At 41.0% G+C, this 27871-nt stretch overlaps 1 protein-coding gene across 3 annotated transcripts; it reads left to right on the forward strand.

Moving 5' to 3' along the window:
• Positions 1 to 101: 101 nt before the first annotated feature.
• On the forward strand, positions 102 to 26254 carry SERTM1 (serine rich and transmembrane domain containing 1). 3 transcript variants are annotated; one of them, XM_036831090.1, is made up of 4 exons: positions 102 to 202; positions 2019 to 2083; positions 14640 to 14750; positions 23353 to 26254. In XM_036831090.1, exon 4 carries the CDS (start codon positions 23531 to 23533, stop codon positions 23852 to 23854), a length of 324 nt encoding a protein of 107 aa, XP_036686985.1. In that variant the 5' UTR covers positions 102 to 202; positions 2019 to 2083; positions 14640 to 14750; positions 23353 to 23530; the 3' UTR covers positions 23855 to 26254. The 3 variants fall into 3 exon arrangements, with proteins under 3 accessions (XP_036686985.1, XP_036686983.1, XP_036686986.1); XM_036831088.1 differs by lacking the exon at positions 14640 to 14750; XM_036831091.1 differs by lacking the exons at positions 2019 to 2083; positions 14640 to 14750.
• Positions 26255 to 27871: the final 1617 nt, after the last annotated feature.

The following is a 27871-nucleotide window of genomic DNA, read 5'->3' on the forward strand; positions in this document are numbered from 1 at the left end:
CGCTCGCCGTCATTGGCTGTGCGGCTGGGGGCGGAAGGAAGACTTCGGCTGCGCCCGCCGCCCCAGTGAGCCCCACATTCCCGCGGACAGCTTCGCGGGCGCGGATCGGCGGGACCCGGGCGCCCGCGAGGAGGTCGGCGCAGCCCGGTCCCACCCCGAGCGCGGGAGCCGGCGGAGCAGATCAGCGCGTCCCTATCGGCAGGTCAGTGAGGGGCTCCCGACGCCGCCCGTGAGCAGTCGCAGGGGAGTGGGCGCCAGGGACGCCCCGGAAGGGGGCTCGCCCTCTGCCACGGGCGCCCTGTCTCCCCCCCTGGGGCGGCCTCGGGTCGCGGAGGCTCCGCTCCCTCCTGAGCCGCCTCGCAAACTCTCCCCGGCTCTCAGCGGTTTGGCTCCTTGCTCTGGACACCCCCGAATCTGTCCCCTTCGTGCCGGCTACGTCCTTACTGCCGGCTAGCAGCCTCCGCTGCCCGGCTCTCCCTGTTCTCAGGGTGACTTCATGGGGCTACAGTAGGACGCAATGTCCTTGGTCCCGGGATGACCCGCTTCTGTCCCGGACGCAGGGAGCCGGGGAGGTCTGCCCTCGCGTCTGCCGCTGCAGAGGTTGATTGATTTCCCTGTGCAAGTGCAGATAGTTCTGCACTTTGCGGAGCGTGTCTCTAGGTGCATTCTGATTATTCCTGCCTTTGTGGTGTGTGCGGTCACGCTTGTGTTTGGCGCCTACCTGGATTTCTGGGGTCATCCGTCCCTTCCTGGGGACTCGCTGCGCACACACCGACAGCCGCTTTGTACCTTACCTTGCTCGCGTGAGTCTTTTCACCTGTCTCCGGCGGCTCCAAATCCGGTTAAGTTCTACCTGGCGCAGAACATCCTGGCGTTCCCCAGCCGTGGTTTCCCGAGCTCTTGGTTGTAGGAAAACGCACCAGCTACCTTTCCCTTTTCCCTGATCTGATGAGACGCTGGAATCCTGCGTTTCCCTGCCGAGGTTCATGGATCATGGGCAGATTGTTTGAGTTCTAATTGAGGAGGGAGGTGTGTGATGTGCCGTCCTGCGGGGAGTAGAAGGACCCCTTCATTCACAGAAACATCCTGTTGAGTACCAGACCCGGTTAGCGGGCTGCACCTGCTCGCTTTCCACCGCCAGACGCCTGGGGCCCCGTTGGTCCCGGGTGGTGTCAGACTCCAGAGACAGGGTCCGTTTCCTATTGTCCTTCGTTTCCTCTGCCCGTTAAATTTCCTTCGGAAAATTCTCTGCTGAAGTATTAAGCACTTGGGTGGTTCTTGGCGGGGGATAATGGGATCCGATGGCTACATGACGTCTCAAAGCCATTGCATTTGGTTCAGTCCAAACTCCAGGTGCAAAGGGCGGGAAATAGGCAGCGATTACCTCCTGGGCAGTCCCAGGCTGACCCGAGGGACCATGCCCCAAGATCTTTCTTCTCAGGTGCTTTTCACTTCAGATTTTTCAGATTCATTGTCAGACAATTGCCTATCAACGGGAGAAGAGTCAAGATAAGCAATACTCTTCTTCAAAGGTTTACCTCATAATGCAGTCTTGCAGCCCAACGCATCCTTAAAAAAAAGAAAAAAAAAAGCAGTATTTAGCCTGTTTTAGCTTATTCGTGATCTAGCTCCTAGACATGCTTAAATATATTTTGTGACTAAACTGCTTTATTTTGCTAAGTATAAAGGCATTTTGCCCCACTCTCACCCCCCGCCACTTACACCCTTTATAATCAGCACGTAGCTCATAGGTAACGTGAATGGGCTCTTGAAGCGTGTGTTAGTGAGACTGTCTCGCATTGACACCACCCCACAGAGCACGTCCCAGTCACCTTCAAATGCTGGGCATTGTGGGGATGGGGAACCATTTGCCAACCTCAGAAGAATTCTGGGAATAATGAGTTCCAGAAAATGGGTGGGGTATTCCATTTTTGTGTTTGTGTTTGAAGTTTATTATTTATTTGGCTTATTTTTTTATTTTTTTATTTTTTTTACTATTTTTGATTCCTCTACATAAGGCAAAGTGCTTGAAGAGCTCACCACACGCACATTTACGGTTCTCATTAAAGAAGCCTCACGTAAGGTAAGATCCATTCTGTTCTCCCTGCTGTTGGTTAGTTCAATTCAACAGATTTTACTGGATGTCTGTGATGTAAAGAGATAAATAACGGTATGCTGGTGTGTGGCTTCAAATCTATCAGAAGGTTTATTTGCAGGCTTCCTGAGTTTCTTTTTTATTTTTATTTTTTAATGAGGGCAGATGAAGGATGACAGAGCTGATTGGTGAGAATGATTAATCACACTAATCATTAAGTAAACTTGGAGTCATACATTTTTTCTAAGAATGAAAGATTAAGCCATCACAGGCAAAATTCTCTGATTTGGCCTCTACTCTAGATCAAGTCTCAGCCCATTTGATAATATTTCTTCTCTGGGCTTACTCTTCTCTCTGTGCTTGTAAAGTCCGTAGAATTTATATTTAACTGTTTTATATTTAAATATTTTTTTAAGATTTACTTAGTTATTAGGGAAAAGCAAAAAGTAAAATTATGGCTGAATTTTTGTATTTTGCTCATTTGGGTTTTTTAAATAGTAATTTAAGAACCTGGAAAATTATGAAAAGCCTTTGACATCAGGCACTGGTGTAGGTCCCACTTGCCTGGCTCCTGACACCCATGAACCATTCAGTAAACATTTGTTAAATGAAACTAGAAGCCAAAAAGTAGTATGGCAGAAGAATTTTCTTCAAATAGACATATACGGAACATATTGTATACTTACATTACTACATTAATACAAAGCATCACAGACTTAACTTTTACAGACTATTTCATTATTGTTCATATTGACAACTAAAAAAACAATAAAGCCTTCAAGTTAGTTAATGGAATTAGGGAACCCAACATAGAGGAAGCTCAAATTAAGTGCCTGAGTTGGCAGGATCCCTTTTAGCTAACAGATGTACCTACAGAAATCAAGCCAGAGGCTTAGATTCAGTAGCCCATGATACCACATGTGGACTAGCCTTCGACGCAGAACTGGAAAGTCCATCTGTGCATCCACTGGACTTTGCAGGTCCAGGGTAGCAGGCTACCGAGCCACATTCTAGGGCCTCGTCACCTATGATTCTGATTTGTGGCAGATGTCTCTGTGGGAGAGAGCGCTCTGAGATGCTCAGTCGCGTGACACAAAACGCCTTCTTCAAGAGTTCCTTATGAATAGAATCCGTGCTCGCACTTGCATTACCAGGAAATAGTTATTATTTAGTCTACACTAAGTTTTGGAAACAACAACCACAAAAAAATGGAGATTCTGAGTAGTCAAGTAGCCATATACAATTTAACAGTACCTCTAAACACGACATGGCACAATCCAGCCAGAACAGTGTCAATATTTCAATCCTCTGAATTCATATCAGGAACAGGATAGACTGTCATTAATATTTCCTGAGTTCCTAACTTTTAAATTATTATTTATTAAGTTGTATTAAGATGGGAGATCAGTCGGTCCAGACTTATGATTTGTATTATGGGCTTGAACGTTGATGCTGATGCTGTTACAGGCAACAGTGAACAGGTCTGGAAATTGTTAGCCTATAACAGTTGTTAAAAAGCGTGACTTAAGAAGGTAACAGCCTTGAATACAATTTTTGATGGGAAACAAAAGCATAGGTGGCTGTAAGAACCTGTTTCGGACTCAGAAAGACAGGAAGATGACTTAACCATAGTTAGAATACTAAAGTAATTCATTCAGGGAACATTTAACATATAGATTCCCTGCCCAGGGGTAGCCAAGACAGCAGCCTTCCTGATTCATTTGTCACGGTAGTCTAGTACTGATCAACAGTGCCTGGCTATCTGTCAACTGTTGCCAATTAAGCTGGTTTGGTTCTTACTCGCTTTTAATTTTCCTATGACCAGGATTATAACAGAGGGATTTATCTTCTCATTTCTTAAATAGAACATTCAGAACATGCTGTAAAATGCAACTGTAACAGAAAGTGCAGTCAAGTTCTATTGGGCAGGTTGACTTACTGGCCTCAGCCTGACAGTCTTAAACTTTGAAATAAAAGGTACATATGAATCATTTCAAAGGCTTGTGTTAAGTGTATACATTACAAAAAAAGAAGGAAGAGGAGGAAGAGAAAGAGTTCTGGGTTCAAAAATCAGTTATGTTTTCACTGCATAAGCTATAATTAAATTTTATTTCTATTTCTTCATGAAAATACCCATATTGTTTTTCTGATTAAAATTCAATTCATATTCTTTGTACCAACATTCAAATACAGACATACACAAAACAGAATATGAACATACCCATAATATCACCCGCTAACAAATCATATGTTAACAGCTTGGTGCATAACCTCTTCTTTCCTTTAGTTTAGTTTAGTCTGGTTTGGTTTGGTTTTGCACGCCTCTAAAATTGTGGACGCATGTGTAGTAGCAGTGGCCGTGCTAGTAGTTTTTTTTTTTTTACAAAAACAGAATCATACTATGCACGAGTCTGAAGCTTACTTTTTGACTCTGCCATACATCTTTCCATGCTAGAACATATAATCCTTTTGATTACACCAGAATCCTCCATTTGTATGACTCTTCCATCATTCATTTAACGAATCCTTGACTCATGGTCATCTTGGTAGCTCCAATGTTTAGCTACAGTGTACATCTTTGTGCATGTGCATCTTAAATTTGTCTGATTTTTTTCCCATAGGGTAAATTATCAGAATTCATTATTTATATTATTAGCCTATATGCCATATATTTTTGGGTAAAAAAGGAAGCACTCAATAATTCATCCAACAAGTAGTAGATATTCCCCACTGTGACCCAGAGTGTCTTCTATATGCCCAACATATTTTTTGCACTTAAAAAACAATTTTTATTGCTATTTAACATTCATAGAGAAAACACACAAGTCACAAGTACATAATTTATGATTTATGTGTTCAACTTGAACACACTCATATAAATGGAATCCAGGTCAAAAAATAAAATATTTACCAATCCCCTCCTTTGTGCTTTTCACGTGCCTTGGCAACCAACTGATTATTCTAACAATTACTCATGAGAAAGTCCTTCGTGAGTTTGTTGACCTTGATTTTCATAGTCGAGTGCTAAATTATGGGAACTACGCCTTTAAGATTGACAGTGGAATATTGACTGATGCTTCTCAGACCTTCAAGGACTCCTTGTCAACAAAATTGGCCTGGTTCAGCTGAATTAGTTTCCAAGATCCTTCATTCTGTCCTCTTATCACTTTATCATCCCTAGCAATTTTGGTCTTATATTTATCCATTTGATCCTGCTTGGCTCATATTTGGATTGATATGATAAATTAAACTTTGGATAACAAAAGAAACTGAGTAACTTGTTGTTCATTTGATTTCCTCTTGTTGGCCACCCAGCTCAGATGAGTATGGATGGATTTAGAGTTGGAAAAGGAATCCTGGGCTCTCAGTTTGTGGTTTCTGTCTCCAGCTGTCTCCTTCTGCCATCCTTTGTCTTAAGGAGTACAAATAATGACCTTCAAAATTTACTTAACTTTTGGAGACCTCAGTTTCTTGATTTTTAAGGACTTCCAGCTCCTCGATTCTATGAAAAACGTTTTCCTTTAATGTTGTGGTTGTTGTTTCTTGTTTGGTTTTTGTTTTGGTATTGTTAGATTTGTTTTTTCATAGAGGAAAGTTAATACTGAGTGACCGTAAGGAGAGACGGAATGAGTTAGATACATGAAAAGTGTTTTGAGTTAGTTCCACAATGAATGAGAAGAGAAAATATTTGCTTCTTTTCTGCCCATGTGTTTTCATTCCTCGTACTATTCTTCTAAGAAGCTGAGGTCTGGATCAGTTTCCTAGCATGATACTGCTGATACTGATCACTCTCAGGCTGAGCACAGCAGTGAGCACAATACTGATCCCTGCTCACATCACCACCGCTATGATCTAGATGAAGTGCTACTCAAAATACAGTTCACGCACCAGTGCCAGCCCTTGAATTGTTAATTACTCATTCACCATGAGAGATGGAACCTGAGTCAGAATATACATCAAGTAAGGTACTAAGAACACTTTTTAGTTTAGATGACTTTTTTGTTAGTAAGACCTTCTTGATGAAGGAAGCAGTGCTTTGCAAGTTCCTCTTCTCACAAGGACTCGTAACCCATATAATTCCTGAGGGAGCCAAGTGGCTACTCTGAGTGGCATTGATCTCTAATGTGGGACTTTGTAGTTAAATTGAGAAATTTATAAAAATGTAAACATTTTCTCCTTCTGTACTGATTTTCTATTGAAATTGGGGTTTTTTTGAGGGGAGGTTGTGTTTATCCTTGAGATAGAGTGACTAACAGCACCATGGTACATGATGTTGCTGAATGCAGTAAATTATAATACCCTTCCCTACAATGATCAGCGTATTGTCCTTGACCCTTTTTATCTCCACAGACGAGCACAGGGACAAAGGTTGTGATTATAAGGGACTTGGTAATTTTCAAAGGATGGGATTATCATAGAATTTAACTTAACACTTTAAATAAAAAACAATTCATCTTACTTCCACATCCAGTCACATCTTCACTGACTCACTGTGGTAAACTCCCTTTTGATTTTTATTGTGCTCTTCAGAATACATTCGTTCCAACCACTCAGCTATGTTCATGATAATGTATTTCAGTATTAACAGCAGATTCCTCCATCCTTTCCTCAATTATCCTGGTGGACACTTGACTTAATAAAATCTTTGTTCAATATTGTTGAGAGACACAATCGTTTGATAAAAGTATGGTCAGAGTTTCCTCTGGAGCCTGGAACTATTAATTTTATTGCCATAACTAAAATATTTATAAATTTAGTGAGTATTCATAATTTTTCTTTACTATTGAATAAATTACCCTTTGACTAATCAATATGAATTAATACAAGATCATGTATTCATTCATTCATTCAATAAATATTATCGTGCAACCAAAAATAGAACAAATAGGGACTACCTCCCCAAGAAGCTTCAAGTTTCTTCATTTCTTTATCCTTTCAATCCTGCAACCATCCAACAAATACTTATTGAGCATCTTTATACCAGAAACTGTGCTGAATCATGGATAGAAAGATGAATCCTTGGAGAGACCTTCAAGATGGAGGAGGAGTAAGATGTGGAGATCACCTTCCTCCCCACAAATACATCAGAAATACATCTACATGTGGAACAACTCCTACAGAACACCTACTGAATGCTGGCAGAAGACCTCAGTCTTCCCAAAAGGCAAAAAACTCCCCACGTACCTGGGTAGGGCAAAGGAAAAAGGAAAAAACAGAGACAAAAGAATAGGGACAGGACCTGCACCTCACGGAGGGAGCTGTGAAGGAGGAAAGGTTTCCACACACTAGGAAGTCCCTTCACTGGCGGAGACTGGGGGTGGTGGGGGAGAAGCATCGGAGCCAAGGAGGAGATCACAGCAACAGGGGTGCAGAGGGCAAAGCGGAGAGATTCCCACACAGAGGATTGGTGCCAACCAGCACTCACCAGCCAGAGAGGCTTGTCTGCTCACCTGCCGGGGCAGGCAGGGGCTGGGAGCTGAGGTTCGGGCTTTGGAGGTCAGATCCCAGTAAGAGGACTGGAGTTGGCTGTGTAAACACAGCCTGAAGGGGGCTAGTGCACCACAGCTAGCTGGGAGGGAGTCCGGGAAAAGTCTGGAACTGCCTAAGAGGCAAGAGACCATTGTTTCGGGTGCGCGAGGAGAGGGGATTCAGAGCACCGCCTAAACGAGCTCCAGAGATGGGCGTGAGCCGCGGCTATCAGCGCGGACCCCAGAGATGGGCATGAGACGCTAAGGCTGCAGCTGCAGCCACCAAGAAACCTGTGTGCAAGCACAGGTCACTATCCACACCTCCCCTCCCGGAGTCTGTGCAGCCCGCCACTGCCAGGGTCCCGTGATCCAGGGACAACTTCCCCGGGAGAACGCATGGCGCGCCTCAGGCTGGTGCAACATCATGCCAGCCCCTGCCGCCGCAGGCTTGCTCCGAACTCCGTACCTCTCCCTCCCCCCGGCCTGAGTGAGCCAGAGCCCCGAATCAGCTGCTCCTTTAACCCCATCCTGTCTGGGCACAGAACAGACGCCCTCAGGTGACCTACGTGCAGAGGCAGGGCCAAATCCAAAGCTGAAACCCAGGAGCTGTGTGAACAAAGAAGAGAAAGGGAAATCTCTCCCAGCAGCCTCAGGAGCAGCGGATTAAATCTCCACAATCAACTTGATGTACCCTGCATCTCTGGAATACCTGAATAGACAACAAATCTTCCCAAAATTGAGGCGGTGGACTTTGGGAGCAACTGTAGACTTGGGGTTTGCTTTCTGCACCTAATTTGTTTCTGGTTTTATGTTTATCTTAGTTTAGTATTTAGAGTTTATTATCATTGGTAGATTTGTTTATTGATTTGGTTGCTCTTTTCCTTTTTTTGTTATATATAGATATATTTTTCCTTTTTTTCTTTTTGTGAGTATATATGTGTATGCTTCTTTGTGTGATTTTGTCTGTATAGCTTTGCTTTTACCATTTGTCCTAAGGTTCTGTCTGTCCTTTTTTTTTCTTTAGTATAGTTTTTAGCGCTTGTTATCATTGGTGGACTTGTTTTTTGGTTTGGTTGCTCTCTTCTTTCTTTCCTTCTTTTTTTTTATTACTTTTTAACTATTTTATTTCTAATAATTTTAAAAATTGTTTACTTTGATAACTTTTATTTTATTATTTTTTATTTTTTTCTTTCTGTATTTTTTTCTCCCTTTTCTTCTGAGCCATGTGGCTGACAGGGTCTTGGTGCTCTGGCTGGGTGTCAGGCCTGAGCCATTGACGTGGGAGAGCTGAGTTCAGGACATTGGTCCACCAGAGACCTCCTGGCTCCACGTAATATCAAACAGTGAAAGCTCTCCCAGAGATCTCCATCTCAATGCTAAGACCCAGCTCCACTCAACGACCAGCAAGCTACAGTGCTGGACACCCTATGCCAAACAACTAGCAAGACAGGAACACAGCCCCACCCATTAGCAGAGAGGCTGCCTAAAATCATAATAAGGTCACAGACACCTCAAAAACACACCACCAGACCCAGTCCTGCCCACCAGAAAGACAAGATCCAGCCTCATCCACCAGAACACGGGCACCAGTCCCCTCCACCAGGAAGCCTACACAACCCACTGAACCAACCTTAGCCACTGGGGGCAGACACCAAAAACAACGGGAAATACGAAGCTGCAGCCTTCAAAAAGGAGACCCCAAACACAGTAAGTTAAGCAAAATGAGAAGACAGAGCAACACACAGCAGATGATGGAGCAAGGTTAAAAACCCACCAGACCAAACAAATGAAGAGGAAATAGGCAGTCTACCTGAAAAAGAATTCAGAGTAATGACAGTAGAGATGATCCAAGATCTTGGAAATAGAATGGAGAAAATACAAGAAATGTTTAACAAGGAGCTAAAAGAACTAAAGAGCAAACAAACAATGATGAACAACACAATAAATGAAATTAAAAATTCGCTAGAAGGAATCAATAGCAGAATAACTGAGGCAGAAGAACGGATAAGTGACCTGGAAGATAAAAGAGTGGAAATAACTACCACACAGCAGAATAAAGAAAAAAGAATGAAAAGAATTGACGACAGTCTCAGAGACCTCTGGGACAACATTAAAAGCACCAATGTTCGAATTATAGGGGTCCCCGAAGAAGAAGAGAAAAAGAAAGGGTCTGAGAAAATATTTGAGGAGATTATAGTTGAAAACTTCCCTAATATGGGAAAGGAAATAGTCAATCAAATCCAGGAAGCACAGAGAGTCCCATACAGGATAAATCCAAGGAGAAACACACCAAGACACATATTAATCAAACTACCAAAACTTAAATACAAAGAAAAAATATTAAAAGCAGCAAGAGAAAAACAACAAATAACATACAAGAGCATCCCCATAAGCTTAACAGCTGATCTTACAGCAGAAACTCTGCAAGCCAGAAGGGAGTGGCAGGACATATTTAAAGTGATGAAAGGGAAAAACCTACAACCAAGATTACTCTACCCAGCAAGGATCTCATTCAGATTCAACAGAGAAATTAAAACCTTTACAGACAAGCAAAAGCTAAGAGAATTCAGCACCACCAAACCAGCTTTACAACAAATGCTAAAGGAACTTCTCTAGGTAGGAAACACAAGAGAAGGAAAAGACCTACAATAACAAACCCCAAACAATTAAGAAAATGGTAATAGGAACATACATATCGATAACTACCTTAAATGTAAATTGATTAAATGCTCCAACCAAAATACATAGACTGGCTGAATGGATACAAAAACAAGACCCATATATATGCTGTCTACAAGAGACCCACTTCAGACCTAGGGACACATACAGACTGAATGTGAGGGGATGGAAAAAGATATTCCATGCAAATGGAAATCAAAAGAAAGCTGGAGTAGCAATTCTCATATCAGACAAAATAGACTTTAAAATAAAGACTATTACAAGAAACAAAGAAGGACACTACATAATGATCAAGGCATCAATCCAAGAAAAAGATAGAACAATTGTAAATATTTATGCACCCATCATAGGAGCACCTCAATACATAAGGCAAATGCTAACAGCCATAAAAGTGGAAATCGACAGTAACACAATCATAGTAGGGGACTTTAACACCCCACTTTCACCAATGGACAGATCATCCAAAATGAAAATAAATAAGGAAACACAAGCTTTAAATGACACATTAAACAAGATGCACTTAATTGATATTTATAGACCATTCCATCCAAAAACAACAGAATACACTTTCTTCTCAAGTGCTCATGGAACATTCTCCAGGATAGAGTATATCTTGGGTCACAAATCAAGCCTTGGTAAATTTAAGAAAATTGAATTCGTATGAAGTATCTTTTCCGACCACAACGCTATGAGACTAGATATCAATTACAGGAAAAAATCTGTAAAAAACACAAACACATCAAGGCTAAACAATACATTACTAAATAACCAAGAGATCACTGAAGAAATCAAAGAGGAAATCAAAAAATACCTAGAAACAAATGACAATGAAAACACGACAACCCAAAACCTATGGGATGCAGCAAAAGCAGTTCTAAGAGGGAGGTTTATAGCAATACAATCTTACCTCAAGAAACAAGAAACATCTCAAATTAACAACCTAACCTTACACCTAAAGCAATTAGAGAAAGAAGAACAAAAAATTCCAAAGTTAGCAGAAGGAAAGAAATCATAAAGATCAGATCAGAAATAAATGAAAAAGAAATGAAGGAAACAATAGCAAAGATCAATAAAATTAAAAGCTGGTTCTTTGAGAAGATAAACAAAATTGATAAACCATTAGCCAGTCTCATCAAGGAAAAAAGGGAGAAGACTGAAATCAATAGAATTAGAAATGAAAAAGGAGTAGTAACAACTGACACTGCTGAAATACAAAGGATCATGAGAGATTACTACAAGCAACTATATGCCAATAAAATGGACAACCTGGAAGAAATGGACAAGTTCTTAGAAAAGCACAACCTTCTGAGACTGAACCAGGAAGAAATAGAAAATATAAACAGACCAATCCCAAGCACTGAAATTGAGACTATGATTAAAAATCTTCCAACAAACAAAAGCCCAGGACCAGATGGCTTCACAGGCAAATTCTATCAAACATTTAGAGAAGAGCTAACACCTATCCTTCTCAAACTCTTCCAAAATATAGCAGAGGGAGAAACACTCCCAAACTCATTCTACGAGGCCACCATCACCCTGATACCAAAACCAGACAAAGATGTCACAAAAAAAGAAAACTACAGGCCAATATCACTGATAAACATAGATGCAAAAATCCTCAACAAAATACTAGCAAACAGAATCTAACAGCCCATTAAAAGGATCATACACCATGATCAAGTGGGGTTTACCCCAGGAATGCAAGGATTCTTCAATATACGCAAACTAATCAATGTGATGAAACATATTAACAAGTTGAAGGAGAAAAATCATATGATCATCTCAATAGATGCAGAAAAAGCTTTCGACAAAATTCAACACCCATTTATGATAAAAACCCTCCAGAAAGTAGGCATAGAGGGCACTTAACTCAACATAATACTGACAGAAGCTGGCTCGAACTCACACAGTTACTGCAGCAGAGGGAAGGGATGTGGCAAATCTCACACGGAGTCTTACATTTTCTACCCAGAAGTGACACATGTCACTTTTCCCCAAATTTTATTGGTCAAAACAAGTCATGTGGCCACCCTAATTTCAGAGGGGGTGGAAACATGCAGCCCTACAACATACCTGGACAGAGGGAAGAATGGCAGAAACATGCGAACATCACCAAGGACCATAGGTCTCAAATTTATCCCTCTTTCACTTCCAACCTCTCCAGAGAGAAGAAATGTAATGAACATAAAATTTGGAGACATAGGGATATAGATTTGAATGCCAGTCCTGCTTCTATGTGGCTGGGTGACCCTGGGCAAGCTTTTAAATTCTCTGATCCTTAATTTTCTCATTGGTTAAAGAAAGGTGAGGTATAATAATAACTAGAGTAAAGAGCTGTGAAGATTAAAGAATATACACCTGCACCATGCGCGCGCGCGCACACACACACACACACACACAACTAGTATATGCTTTTATTTAATACATATTGGCTGCTGTCATTCATTTTGTTGTTGTTTTTCCAAACTAGTTTGTCTGGACATTCCTTCTCCTATACAAGAATCCCGGGTCCACCTTTCCCTGCCTGTCATGTTCTGTTCCCATTCCACAATGATTTGGGGATGCTCCCACCATCCCCTCCCCTCTACTTCCCACAACTCTTCTGGCATGATGTGCCCCCTACATCCCAGGGCTCATGACTGAAATAAAAGAGAACTTAGATGTAAGAGCAGTGAGTGATGTGTGAACGTGTGTTTCTGACTAAGGCTATTCCTACAATTGAATAAAAAGCACAGGGCACACAACCTTAAAGGGTAAGGTGAAGAGCTCAACCCTGATAAAGGGCAAACCAAAGTCTGTTAAATCTTGTATAAGATACTCATGATTTCCATGAGTAAAACCATATTTATTTATATTTTTTAAAAGAATGTGTAACTCTTTTATATAGGTCATCAGTGTAGCAGTCTGTTTTTTACAAATAATTACTTATTATTCTCCAATTTGACCTCCTTGCATTTTTAAGCTGAAATACATTCTGGGAGAATCTGAGCCTACACTTGTTTACTGCATCCATATTGTCTTTGACAGATTCTGGTCTTGAGTTGTTATCTCATATGACAACAGGCTGCCGGGGACTTGATTTCCTCCCACACTTGATAGCCTGCCATGTCATTTTGTTCCATGTTACAAGGAACATGTAGACATTCTCTTTGTTAGCCAGACTTTTGAGTTCATTGTGCTGCCTGAGAGAGAGGGAGAGAGAGAGAGAGAGGATGCATGAGAGAATATTAAGGCAAGCTCTGCTGCTCTGTTCACACAAAGGATTAGCAGGACCGTGGAAAGTCCCACATGGGAACTTGCTTTCCTGATGAAGGACACAATGTCCTCTTTTCTGTCTTCTGCCTTCCCTGGTGAACCTGGAAGTCCTGGTAGAAGAGTAATTTCAGAGCCATGAGAGAGCACTTTGTCTCCTTATAGGGTTGGTGTTTTATATAACCTCTGCCTAAAATCTGACTCATCTGGTACTCATCAATTTAGGGTACCTACCTAGAGCCTCAGTCATATGATTGCTGATGACTGATGAAAAGCACTGTTAACATCAGTGCTCCATATTTTCTTTTCATTTGCAGCTGCATTTTGCGACAACTAGATTCATTCTTAAAATTGTTTATTGGCTCCTATTTCAAAAGATACTGGACCCTGGACTGTAAGAGAGTTGATGTGGTTGGGTTTAGCCTCTTGCCACACTAGAGGATTCACCCAAACCAGGGCAGTCAGAGGGGTGGTTGATAGTTTAAGAATTGTAAGGAGTGTGACTTCTTTAATCTGCTGAACTTGGTGTTTGAAGACTGTTTGGTGCTTACTGCCTAAATCAAGTCTCCCACTTGTACTGTGTTTATTTGCTGCTCGGGCCCTGTGTGGAACCTGGAGCTCACTGGCTATTGGCGGATCTCAGTGAGCTTCCCCAGAGTCCACCCACACATTAGTCCTCATTAGAAGACAACTCTCTCTCGAACCTTGAGGGCATTTTGCTAAGTGAAATAAGTCAAACCAAGAAAGACAAATACCACACGATCTCACTTATACGTGGAATCTAAAGAAACCAAAAACAAAAAAACAAGCTCATAGATAGAACAGATTGGAGGCAGTAGGGTGTGTGTGAAATGGGTGAAGGTGGTCAAAGGGTACAAATTTCCAGTTATAAAATAAATAAGTCATGGGGATATAACATACAGTATGGTGACTATAATTAATAATACTGCATTGTATATTTGAAGTTGCTAAGACAGTAGGTCTTAAAAGTGCTCATCGCAAGGAAAAAAATGTAACTATGGATGGTGGCAGATGTTGACTTATTGTGGTGATCGTCTTGCAGTATACAAATATCAAGTCATTATGTTGTACACCCCAAACTAATACAATGTTATATGTCAATTATATCTCAATTTTTTAAAAAGAAAGAAAACTACTCTCTCTTGACTCAAGATGGCTCCAAAGCCCCTCCCTTTGACTGGGTATTTAAACTGCAAGAAAGATATCCTTGACCTCATCTGAGGATGACTGATGATGTAAGATGAACATAACTGGATCCCATGATCCTGGAGACCCAGATTGAGATTCAGACCAGTGGATGGTGGCAGAGTGAAGTCATGAGCAAGGCTGGCTGGCCAGTCACCATTCCTGGTCTTCAGGCAGCATCTCCCACCACCATGGATCCAGTTCCCTTGGACATATTAAACTTCCTCTAACTCATTCTCTGATGCTTCACCTCCTGTACCTGTGGATTAGTGGGCAAGATGGTAGCAGCAAATATTTGAACTTCTCCAATGCCCACTGAAGAATCAAGCTTAATCAGTGTATTTCTTTAGAAGCTTCAGACATTTTGGCTGACTTACTACATATTATACTAAGCATATTTCTTAATATCCTCGGGGATAAATCATTTTTCCCCAAGTCGTATGTTGAAAAACTCCAATCCTACTGAAAAGTTGCAAGAATAATAACAATGGACACCTATACATCCTTTAACTAGACTAGTCAGTTGTTAACATTTTAACACATTTGCTTTATCATCCTTTCTTTCTTTCTGTATGTGTACTTATTTTTTTATTTTGGCTGAACCATTTGAGGGTTAGCTGCTGAAACTGTGACACTTTATAATTACATACTTTGAACATGTACTTCCTAATAACAAGAACATTCTCCTATATCACACTTAGGAAATTTAATATTGATATAATGCAATTATACAATGTACAGTCTATGTCCAGATTTCCCCTGTTATCCTAATAATGTCCTTTATAACAATGTTGTTTTTTCTTTTAATTGGTCCAAGGATCTTTCATCACATTAGAGGATAAATCTTGAAATCTGCATCCTACTTTTTCTTCTCTGATTATTCAGCTGACTACTAAATAATGTAATATGGCCAAAACTGTATGTAACCAGAACTTAGCCTGCCTAAGCTGCCAATTACTAAGCATTATTCTTTTTAAATATCCATTTCACTGTGGAAAGCATCATCATATGTTGACTTCCAGCCATGGAAGAATGAGAGAACTTATTTAGCAAAATTCATATGTACGAATTATGCTAAGCACTGGGCTAATATCCAGAAGGGATGGGCAATGTACACACTATGTAATCAACTAAGGTTCTATTTGTAGTTGTATTATGAGGGACGATGGTTCATTATTTCAAGTAAACACTATGCCTTGGTTAAAAATGTCATCATGTAGATGACTCCATGAGCTTGAGTCCCCGCTGGGAAATGCAAGACTTAAAACACTTATACGTACTTGTCATATTCCAATCCATTTCTAAGGAATAGGCTACAACGCATCTTAGTTTAAACAAATACATGATTATAGTTGTCAATAGAGAAATATAAATAGTGGCCTGTTTCATTAGTTTGCTAACACTGAAGTTCTTTTTAGACAACCTATGTCATCACTTGTTTTTTCCAGATTGTACCTGTACATGTTATTTTATAGATAGAGAACGGTTATTAGTTTTTGGCATATTCTTAAGTGCAAAATTAGAGAAGTGGACATATTAGATAATTTATGTTCCTCTCTTCCATATGCCTCAATTCTCAAGATATTTTAAGTGGAAATTAAGTTTGGGGCTTAAGTTATGGAGTGAATGAAACATTTACTATAGATCCATTCTTATGTTGAAAATTTACAAGACAAATGAATATTTACAAGAGAACGTACACAAAACAATAGACATTTACAGAAACATACACAAACAGAAAGGTTTTCACTGAACACATTAACCTGGATGCCAATGGGAGATGAAGGGAGATGGAGTGAGGAATTCAGAGAAAGAGGGATCAGTGGTGACAATTAGCCACAAACAGAGGAATATGTATTTAAAGAGGGAGGTAACAGTAGAAACAAGAAAAGAAGAAGTGGCATTTGTCGGGAGTCATACAAGCTCTCTTATTTTCTTCTTATACTGTGTGGCACCAGTGGCCCATGGCTGCCCACTTCTGAGGAGTCTGCTTAAATTTAGGGTGGACTTCATCAAATGCTTATAGAAAACACATATTTCCAAGCTCTTCCCTGTTTCCTTAGAGCAGCTTTAGAGGCACCCAAAGGCCTCTGGAGCGTGAGAGAGTAGACTGGGGATACCTTGTGGTCTACCTATAAAGGTTTCAAAAAAAGAGTTATGACAATTGCAAAATTAAGTTTACGAGAACAAAATCTTCCCACTTATCATACTCTGTAAGGAGACTGTTAAGAGCATTTCCTGATTGGACAAAAACTATATTTGATACAAATTATATTAACTATGGAGACAGAATGAAAGACAACGGAAAAGGAGGAAAGGCCATTCTCCAACCAGAGCATGGTTGAATGAGAATTTCAAAAACATGTCTAGTATAATTAAAAATAAGCAAGCTTTTGTGTATACTAATGCTATAATTTAACCAATTCTAGCTGCTCCAAGAATAAAAAGTATTTTTTCTTACTACTCTTCTAAAATATTAGAAATGATCCGAGCTGAGTGGAGGGAGCGAACTGAACCCAAAAGTCCTCATTAAAAATGCTGTAACATCTTGAAAGGTTGATCTTTCTTCTTAACCATCTTTCTTCACACTGATTCATTTCAACCTTGCCTATGATCTTCATGTCATTATTTCTTTGGCTGTTTGTTTTTTTCTCTAAATCAAGTGTTTAGCCAATAGCCTTTTCTCCTGCTCCCTAAAAATGACTTTCATTGTTTTGCTACTTCTTAACCAGTTCATGCTTCCTTCATCCTTTAAGTTGCCACTTTTCTCATTTTGATTTAGACTAAGTGTGTTACCCAAGATGGGTCCAGTTTCCCCAGAGCGCAGGACACAGCCCTCCTTGGTCTTTTCTAGACATAATAAAAGAATCATGAAAAATACTATGCCTAGAACTGGTTTTATATTTGACCTTTTTATCCAGAAAATTATCCACTTAAACTCTTTTTCTAAGGGAGTATCATTTTAAAATAATTATTCTTACTAAGGCAGTGATTTGGACATAAAATCTTCACAAGAAATTTAGATACTGCAAAAATTTATTAAGAATAATAGTTTGATTTCCCCGGGAAAATACTGCTATATAAATGCAAGGGAAGTCATATCTATCAATATAATTACTTTTTAGGCTATATAAAGATAGATGGTCAAAACAGTTACATTCTAATTCCCTTCTGAAATACTCTCTTGTGTGTGTGTGTGGTTTTTTTTTTTGTAGCTTTACTCAATCTACACTGTTTTGCATGTCAAGAAATGTATATTCTGAATGTTTGTGGATTATACCTTATGTGGATAACTAACTTTTAAAAATTAGGGCAAAATAATTAGTCTAACAGAAAAGTATTCTGAATATAGTATAATTTAATTATTTTGCTGAGCCCGAGGCTAATCCAGAGAGATAAAAGTCATCACTGAGGTAAAGAGAGATAATAAGAGATTGGACTGAATCCAAAGCCACCTAAGGACCTACCCTAGAGATTGACTTTTAATGTAAATTACAGATACCAAGCTGTTACTCTGACATTTCTTTAATTTTCACCAAAGTGCCATAAAAAAGTTCTGATTACATTTTCTGATCATTCTTTTGAACCCCAGATAAAGGACTGTTCTTTTTAATTTTTTTGGCTGCCATTGTCCAGTCTAGACCATGAATTCCAGGGCTTATTCAGAATCTTCATCTCTCCACACTTCTTTTCATGAGATGGTTCTCGAACTCTATGAGATAGCAGAGAGACTCAGTCTTTTTTCTTTACTTGCTTTTGTTTTTTATTGCACTGATACAGGGAATCACAGTGAGATTCTACTCATTTTCACACAAAATTCTTCTCTCAAAGCATTGTATTGATTAAGTAGGAGCAGTTCTCAAATAGGCGAATACATGGATGGACTTAATCAGCTCTGAATAAGCTTAGTAGTAAGATAATAAACTCTATTTTCCTTATTGCAAGCCTGGGGTAAGTGCTGCCATTGACAGCAAGTCAAGGTTTACATTTAGAGAAGAGTGGGTGGCTAGTCTGCATTGTCAGCACCAGTCTTCTCTCACCTAGCACAACCTAAAAGGCCACTAGGCAAAGAGAAAGTGTTAAGGGAAAAGATAATCATGCAAATTGTAAAGGAAAGCTCACGGTCTTGTATAAAACATTTAACATTTAACAAGGTCTTGTATAAACATGCTGTTTTCTAAGTAGAACTAAAAACAGCTGTGCTCAGATGTGACAATTTCCCTTCTACATTCTGGAGATGGTAGTTTCTGTATTCTACAGAGAAAGAAACCCAGTGTATCATCTAAAACTATTCATTACATTATACTATTAAATTTTACATTTGTAGACCAGAAAAAGCCTTTACCGTATCACGTTAATACTTTATCAAATCGTTGCTAATGGTTTGGGAGAGCACCTTTTGGAGAATGACACAGCAGGGCTTGATAAGGATGAAATGTTGATTTGACATCATAACATCTAGGGGACTCTTTGAATAATGTCTGCAAGGGAACAAAGCAGCTTGTCCCAGTTTTCCACAACAAAAAAAACCTTTCAGAGAGTTGTTATTCACATAGAAATGTATTTAAATAAAGGTCAGAAACTCAAGAGATTGCTGTGACAGATTTGAGGTTGACTATAGGCAGAGTTTTATACACGTTGCATTGTAGAAGTCAAGGCCCTGGCAGAGGCTCTGCCCGCAGGCTGGCGGCCAGGGGTCTGGCGATGCTTAGGTGAGAGAACTCAGAGTTGAGGACCTGTCAGCTCTTCTTCCTTTTACCAAGCAGCAAGGTACACACCAGAGAGTATGCTTTGTTCCTCCAAAACTTTACAGCCCTAATCACCCCATGGCAAGGAAAGCTTCCATTCTTTCAGAGGAGTCACAGTGGCCGGGCGCTGAGTGACATGGAAGCAGAGACCCACCCCCCTGCCAAGGTCTGACTTATCCGTGCGGTCCCTCCATCTCCCCACCCCGCTGGGCTCATGGTGAGATTACAGTCAGTCCTTGCTCACTTCAGGAGGTGACTGCCTTTTGTAGATTTCTTTTCAGCACAGTTCTTTATTCCAAGAGACAAAGGGAAAGCTGGCTGACCATGAACTTAAACATCTCCACAGATCTTCATTTATAATATTGTGATCTCACTGTCTCATTTTCCTTTCTCAAAAATCACTTTCTGAGAATGGCTCAGAAAAAAAGCATCACAATCCCCACATGGCTTTAGGTGCCACCTGAAATGAGAGTCTGCTGTCACTGCCCCTAGATAGGTCAAGGCTATGCATTTAAGATGAAGTCGCTTTCTTCTTTCCTTTGAACCCAATCTGTTTGGGAGAAACAGCCCAAAAAGCAGCATCTTGAAACACACTTGTTTGATTTTGTTTCCACAGTACCGTCTTGGGCCTCATTCACACTGTCCCATAATAATTCCTGCTCTACCTCCCTTACAAACACATACAATTTGGATCGTCCTCAGCATTATACATAGACTGTCAAAACATTCACCAGAGAGAAAGAAGATTTATCAATTTTTAAAACATCTATAAGAAAATGAGAACTAATGTCATCAAATTAAAATGATTTCTAACACTGCATATGCTCTGTTGTTTCAGAGTAGAAGAGTGAAACGAAATTCGTATATCTGTCATTTTAAATTAAGAAGTATTCTGGAAGTAATATTAAATCTAAAGTATTGGGGGTAGGATGTTTAGAGAAGATACTTAATTGTGAAATGTCAAATAAGGACACAAGGTTTCATCTGTTCATTTCTACCATCTTCCAATGTCACTTGGAAGATCAGATGCTTTCCCCAAATCTTAACCTCATTTGCTATAAACTATTCCATAGACACTTGAGGCTCACAATGGGCTTTTGTCTGAAAGAAGGTGATCTTCAGGATGTGAAAAGTACTCTTGGAATATTTACACTGTAAAGAGATACCTTTGTTTTAGCAAGTGGTCTGGCAGCCAGTTGTGAGCCCTGCCGTTGAATTGCCAGTGACATTATCTGTGCCTCCAACCTCACATCCAGAAAATGATACAGTTCTGTTTAGTGAAGGTGCTTTTAGAAAAATCAGCCAATTCCAGCTGAATCGATGACCTGCACGTGTCAGAATTATTGGACTAGCAGAGACCTGGAAGTTCCTCTAGTCTTTCTAGGCATTGAGAAATAACTGTCTACCGGCCCTTTACTTGGATGGCCTTTTATCATTTTCAAAGTATGATTTTGGACACGGTATCACATCCTAACTTAGGATCTCGTGGAGAGGTAGGAAAGGTGTCATTGGACAAATGGGGAAACTGAAATATCAAGACTGAACTGTGAGCTTGTTCAAAATAAGTGGCAGCTGGGAACTAATTACCTGAGTCTCGTCATTTTCTCTTCCTACAACATTTGAGGAAACTAAGAACGCTGTTCAGGCATGGGTTCTTGTCACTCCTCTGTCACTGACTAGCTGTGAACCCTGAGTAAATCACAATTTCTTTGCTGATCAGTTTCCTCATCTGCAAAATGGGAATAATAATTCCTGCTCTACCTCCCTTACAAACTAGTTTGTGTGAGGAACAACATAAAATGCACAGCCCCTACCTTCTTGCCCATTCCAGAAAAAGACGATGTAAAATCATTACTACCAAACGATAGGAAAATTGAGACCAGATGGTATAAAGGGTGAGGATGGGCAGAGCTGAAAGTCCTGGCTTATCTTCTAATTAGATACATTTCTTTTGTCAAATCGATCAGCTTCTTTGTTCTCAGTTTCCTCAGCTAGACTTAGGAGGTCTTACCAAAACATCTTGAAGATTTCTTTTGACTCAGCCCATGAGAGTCTTTCCTAGTTTTCTTGCCTATACATCACGCTGTCTCTGAGATGCTGCTGTTTTCCCTAAAGATGAGTGGCTAGAGCATTTATGTGCTGTATAAGACAAGGTATTGCCAGCTCACTGTAACACATGTGCAGTCCCCCTGTGATTCTCTCTCTCTCTCTTTTTAAGGATTGTTAGGAGTCTGTAGCAGCCTAGTGGAATTAAAATCACCAGGTAAAGTTTAATGAGGAGTAGGAGTCAAATTATTTTAGGAAGTACTAAAACTGCCCGTGGCCTCCTCTGAGGAGTCACTAAGATGATTAGCCTGCTTGACTGCCGACAGGGCAGCCCTCTCAGAAGGGTCCCCTCCTTCCCAGGGATCATAAGTGCCACTCAGCCACAGCCACAGCGGCCACTGTCAGCCCCTCAAGGAATCAGCCACTTAATTAGATTTGGGGAACGGAAGGGAAAGGCAAGTTTTCAAGGTAAAATGCAGGGCAGAGGTTAGGGAAAGGGAAAGCCAGGGCACAGTGGATATTTTCACATTAGCGTTTCCCTACATCCGATGCAAGGAAATTGGAAATTTACAACAAAATGATCTAATGCCATAAAGAGCTAGGAAGAGCATCTTTTCTGGATTTGAGGAAAGACAGTCATCCATCGGGAGGGATCATTCTTCCTCAGGCTGCTTCCCTCACCCCCGCACAAACTAGGCAAAAGCTGGCTATGACTTCCCCAGTCATGGACGCGAGGGTGTCAGAGGCACATGGCACCCGCACCCACGCCTGGAGCCTGCAGAATCATGCTCTGCCCCAGGGCTACCTGCCTGATTCAGTCCACTTTGTTTCCAGTGTTCCTCACAGGGACACTGTAAGGAGGGGGAACGTGGCCAAGAGCATTTCTTTCTCTGCACCCATTTACACACACACACACACACACACAACACACACCAAACACACACCACACACACACACACAAACACACACACAACCCACACACACAGTAAACTCATTTTGGTCCAATCTTAACAATTTACAAAGTGCTTCTCTGTCTATTATCTTGATCCCTGCGTAACACAGTGAGGGAATGGGGCAGGTACTATATACCATTTTACAGATGAGAATAGTGAAGCTCAGAAAATGTAGGCAATTTGCCCAACTTCCCAAAGATAAAGGAGAATTCAGGCCTCAAACTTAAGTCTCCTGACAGCAAAGCTAGTACTCTTTCTACCATTCAGAGGAAATCCAACCTTTATCCTTCTAAGTTAATCTAAAGGTTTTTTACTGAATGCCTAAAATATGCAGAACAAAGTACAGAGGTAGACCTAAAAGAAAAGAAATATGTAGAAATGGCCCCCAAGCTCAAGAAGATATATTTTTATAAACAAATTAGCAAATTATGAAAAGCAAACTTACATGTACAGTGATTCTCCAAAGCATACTAGAAGGAAATACTGGTCTGGAATTATGCTAGTGGGCTGGAGAGTGCAGGGATTCATTTTCTGGAGGAGGAAGGTTTGGAGCTAACTTTTGGGGTCCTATTCTCAGAGCATGCACTTGGAGCATCTGTTGAAATCTCAGCAGATGGAACGTATCAGAAATATATTTTCCTTTTTATTTCATTTTTAGTTCCTTGGAGAAACCTGGCACCTAGGGTACTGTGGAGATCAAATAAAAGTGCATTTTTATATCATCATTTGTAATATAAAGACAGAAACATTACTTGTTCCTGGGGAAATTATTTCATTCTTTTCCCTCCCCGGTGGATTTTATAATTAAGCCTTTGCTGAAGTGAAAACTGGAAGTGAGATTCAAAAGTAATTTTTTCTGAATAATGCACTCAGTTGTTTTGGGTTTTTTGTCTTTGTTTTTGCAGTGATGGACACCTGATACCCTGCTGCCTTTGCTTGGAAACCGAGTTTTGTTGTACTGATTTAACCACCCTCAATGTTTGCTGATGCTAGCATGACAAAAAGAATGCTGATTCTGTCCCTGTTGACCCCTGTGTGAAACTGACTTTTCATATACTGTGCATTCTTTGACCTTCCATAAAGATGTCTGAACCTGACTCTTCATCTGTATTCTCGGGGAGTATGGAGAATGGAACTTTCCTCGAGCTATTTCCCACATCCCTGTCCACATCGGTGGACCCGTCCTCAGGCCACCTGTCAAATGTCTATATCTATGTGTCCATATTCCTCAGCCTGTTAGCCTTCCTGCTTCTACTTTTAATCATTGCCCTCCAGAGGCTCAAAAATATCATCTCCTCCAGTTCCTCCTACCCAGAGTATCCAAGCGACGCTGGAAGTTCTTTCACCAACTTGGAAGTCTGCAGTATTTCCTCGCAAAGGTCCACTTTTTCAAACCTTTCCTCCTGAAGAAAATGTAAGAATCCTTCAATGCTGCGGCCCTCGGGGAGTTTTCCCTTGGGAAGTGTCGCATGAAGTAGGTGCCTCAGGAAAGAAACGCCCATTTTGTTCTTTTCCACCGATTAGACCCAGTTCTCCTTCTCCTTCAGCCCTGATTTCTTTTCCTGTTCATGATGCTTTTCATCGTGAATGCCAGAGTTGATGCTGACAGAAATGCATGCAAGGTGCAGAATTTCACCCAGACTTCTTGGTGAATCTGGGGCTGGCTTCTTCTCAGTGGGTCAGGCCACCCTGTTGGACACCCGAGGCAGAACTCACCTGAGGCGGCCTCGCAGAGGATGCTGGATCAGGGCTCTGCACTTGGCTTCTCTTACAAAACCGTAAAATCAACGGAGTCAGCAGAAACTGGCTAAGTGAAGTCTGAGCAATGTGGAAGATATTATCCATATTTAAAAGATAAAGTGGAAACACCAATTTAAAAAAAAAAGAGTCAATTTAGATTTCATGTATAACATCTCTAAAACCGGGGGCAAAAATATTTTAAATGTTTTCTAAATCACATTTATTGATGAATTAAGTCATATGTGGAAAAGTTCTGGAAGACTTTAACTTTTAATGGCAAGACAAATATGTGTTATAATGCCATTTGTAATGTATTTCTGCCTCTTGGGTTTTTACCTACTTATGTTATAGTCATAATGCCCCTACATGGTGGAATTCTTTGTGATAATTGCTGTTGCTATTACTAAGAGAAGCGCCAGAACAGACGCCAGGCCGTTTATTTTATATCTGTAATTCCCATCAATGGAATCACACATATGGAAAATACTCATTTAGTTGTATTTTGTACAGTAATAACTCCTCGCAGTTGTGTATGTTCCTTTATTCAGTTTCACAGTCTTTATAAGTTTAGTGCAGAATTATAGTAAGACTCCGAGATGTCAGATGTTTGTTCACTCACATTAGGTTGCAAAACTTAGAAGACTCAATAGCTAATATCCATGTTATTATATACTCCATGAATGTTACAGGTCTCTGATAACTTGTTGTTGTGTGTTAACATAATACTCTACATTAGGATTCCAGGATGTGGATTTATGTTTAAAATTGTAAACACTCACGTTGGGTAGCTGCTGGGAGCTTAGTGATCCTGGGGCTGCCATACTGTGGTCAGCCAAGCACACCTGAACTCGGGCTTTGTCCATGAAATGAGCCACATGCATGAACATAGACATGGAATATGGAGGGAATCAAGCTGCCCCTAAAAACCCAACAAAGCAAGCAAACTGTGGCTTCTTAAGAGTAAGAATTTTAATTTAATTTTTAAAATAAATGGTCCACGGCATAAACACTGAATGTATTCAGCCTACGAAGCCCACTGCATCAACATGCCCCTGTCTGCCCATGGCAACTGGATCCTTCTTGTCCAAAACATTCACTAATCTTAAGTGGTGGGCCTTCAACCCACCCTTTGGCTTGGTTGTGTGGCATCTCCATCCAGAACTGGGATGGGATAAAGAATCCACCATTTCCACAGGGTCTATCTTTGTCATTCTAAAATGCTGAGAGAAATGCGGATCGGTAAGTGAGGATCAGAAGGTTGTTTTTTTTTTTTTAAATCCATAAGCCTCACGTAAATCAGACCACATTGAAAGGTTTATATATATCAAAAATGTCCTCAAACACCATAAGACCTGCACAGAGTTGCTGCCCTAAAATGTATAATTAGTGAAAATTTTGCCTTTGCTGTCATTTAAAGCATGGCAGTGTGTTAGAATGTTATTATGTAGTATAAATGCTGGACTAGAAAAACTCTGCTATTTTAGACCATTATAGCATTCTGTGTGTGTATGTGTGTGTGTGTGTGTGTGTGTGTGTGTGTGTGTGTGTGTCTGTACACAACACATTCTCAGAATATATAATATATATATTCACACACTCCCAATTAAGAGTTGTGTGAAAGCTGCACAGGATTACAGAGGCATCTATATTACACTTTTGCTCTTTGATTAATCTTGTGCTATTTTGGTTACCAAGGAAGAAAGGACTTGGATGAACTGATTTTAAAAAATAAAGGAGCAAATTTGCCACACAACAGTACAATCTTAGTATGACTAAGGGGTAACTTTATACTCTTTCCTTCTGGAAGAGATTTAAAGGCTTCTAAAAGTAAAACTAACTTTTTTTAAAAAATTGCAGTCACACCCCCCCTCCCCCTCCCCCTGCCATGATGTTTCTAGCTCTCAAGGTTAATTAGAGTGATTGGAAGCAACATTCAAAGATGTAAAATAGGATTTGTCATTCCCAGCTTGTCAGGATAACAGATTGTACAACTTGAGATGAATTTGTGTTAAGAAGTTCAGAAAGGTTGGAAGACTGGTTTATAAATAAAGAAATCAAGCCCACTGAAAGCCTGGCTCTTCTCTTATTGTTTGTTCTCAGTGAGGTGGTCCGCAAGCTTCTCTCCTAGGGAGGCTTTTCCTTCACGTCCTCTCTGAAGCAGGGTCAATAATTAGTGGCCCAAATGTCAGTCTCTCCCCACCTCTGAAGGGTCCCCTCCCTGTGGGGCAGTGAGACCCACACTTCCCTGATCAGAAGAATCACCTGGATGCCTGGGAAATATTCAGGTTCCAGGGCCACAGTCCAGACCTCAGGAGTGGAGCCAGGGAGCTGGTATTTTTTACAAGGACCCGGGTGATGCTCATGGTCAGTAGGACACACTGTGGCAGAGACAGGGTCGCATGTATTGCTCACGCGTATCTGTGGAGGACAGGGAGGTCTTCCCCTGGACCGCTGCCTAAGTAACTGCTGTCCCTCCAAGCAAAGTGTCCCCTCGCCCCTCACACGGCTCACAGCCCTGCCCACTGGGGGGGACGGGGCTGAACTCCAGGCCACCTTCCTAGGTGGAAAGCGGCTGCCATCACACTGGGCTCCGTGGAAGAGGGACGTAAGGAAAGTCACAGCCCTTCTTCCCTGCAGCACCTCTTTCACAAGATCATGTGCCTATAACAGACTAGGTTAGAGGACTGGGGGGTCACCGATGAGATTTATCAAATGAGAGAAAATGTTTTACACGGTATCCAAACTAGACTATCCCCACAATCCAAAGGAAAACAACAGCACATGAATGAACAGCGAATGAAAAGGAAACGTTCTCCAAGAAAAACCCCAGTGTCTAGACTTGCTGCCTGAGGTCTGCCTTTCCCCACTGAAGAGGTTCCCACTTCAGACCAATGCCAGGTCCCCCTGTCCTTTAGGAGGCCCTCTAGGATCCGTCCTACTTGGTACAACACACAGAACCCAAGCTTCAGCACTGCACTTCCCAGAGCCTGAGTTACTCAGAACAGGGTGTGCGCGGAGGCAGTAGTTCCCGTGGGTGGTTGGGGGGAGGCTGAAGCGGAAGAGTCCAAGGGGAGCTCTGGGGCTCCCGGGCCAGCTCCCTTCGGTCTATCCCCCTGAGAAGGCAACTGTGCTCTTTCTTCCTGGTTACCAGTGGGCAGCTCTCAGAATCCCACGTGTGTGTAGCATACACTCTCACACACACACAAACCTCCCAGGAACAAACAACAATTCTCAGTGTTCAAAGACAACACAGTTTACACAGGCCACTGACTTCACTATAACCCTGCCCTCAACAGTGAGCGGAGCACACTAGCTCCTCCTTATCCATTCCTCAACTTCAAAACCATGCCTAAACATCTCTATTTTGTAAGAGACAATTCCTAGTAATGCTCCCTTCATTACAACAGAGCTCATTGATTCCTGTAGTCACTTCACATCTGACTATGCAGAGCCCTCATCAAACCATTCCAAGTACTGACTGCTGTTCTTTATCTTAGCTCTGATCCTTTCTGAGGGAGGGTGTGCCACCCTGAACACTGTAGCGAGACATCATTATCCTCAGGTATTTATTAAATAAACAAGTAAGTCCATTGTCACTAAGCATAACAAGCAGATATAGTTCCTTCCCTCAGGAAGCTTATAATCTAGTGAAGAAAATACAGAAACAAATGTACAAACAATATG

The sequence above is a fragment of the Balaenoptera musculus genome, chromosome 18 (assembly GCF_009873245.2).
Source record: "Balaenoptera musculus isolate JJ_BM4_2016_0621 chromosome 18, mBalMus1.pri.v3, whole genome shotgun sequence".
In the NCBI taxonomy this organism is placed as follows: Eukaryota; Metazoa; Chordata; class Mammalia; order Artiodactyla; family Balaenopteridae; genus Balaenoptera; species Balaenoptera musculus.

Coding starts and splice junctions, on each gene's coding strand:
- SERTM1 (XM_036831090.1), top strand. CDS start 23,531: ATGTCTGAACCTGACTCTTCATCTGTATTCTCGGGGAGTATGGAGAAT.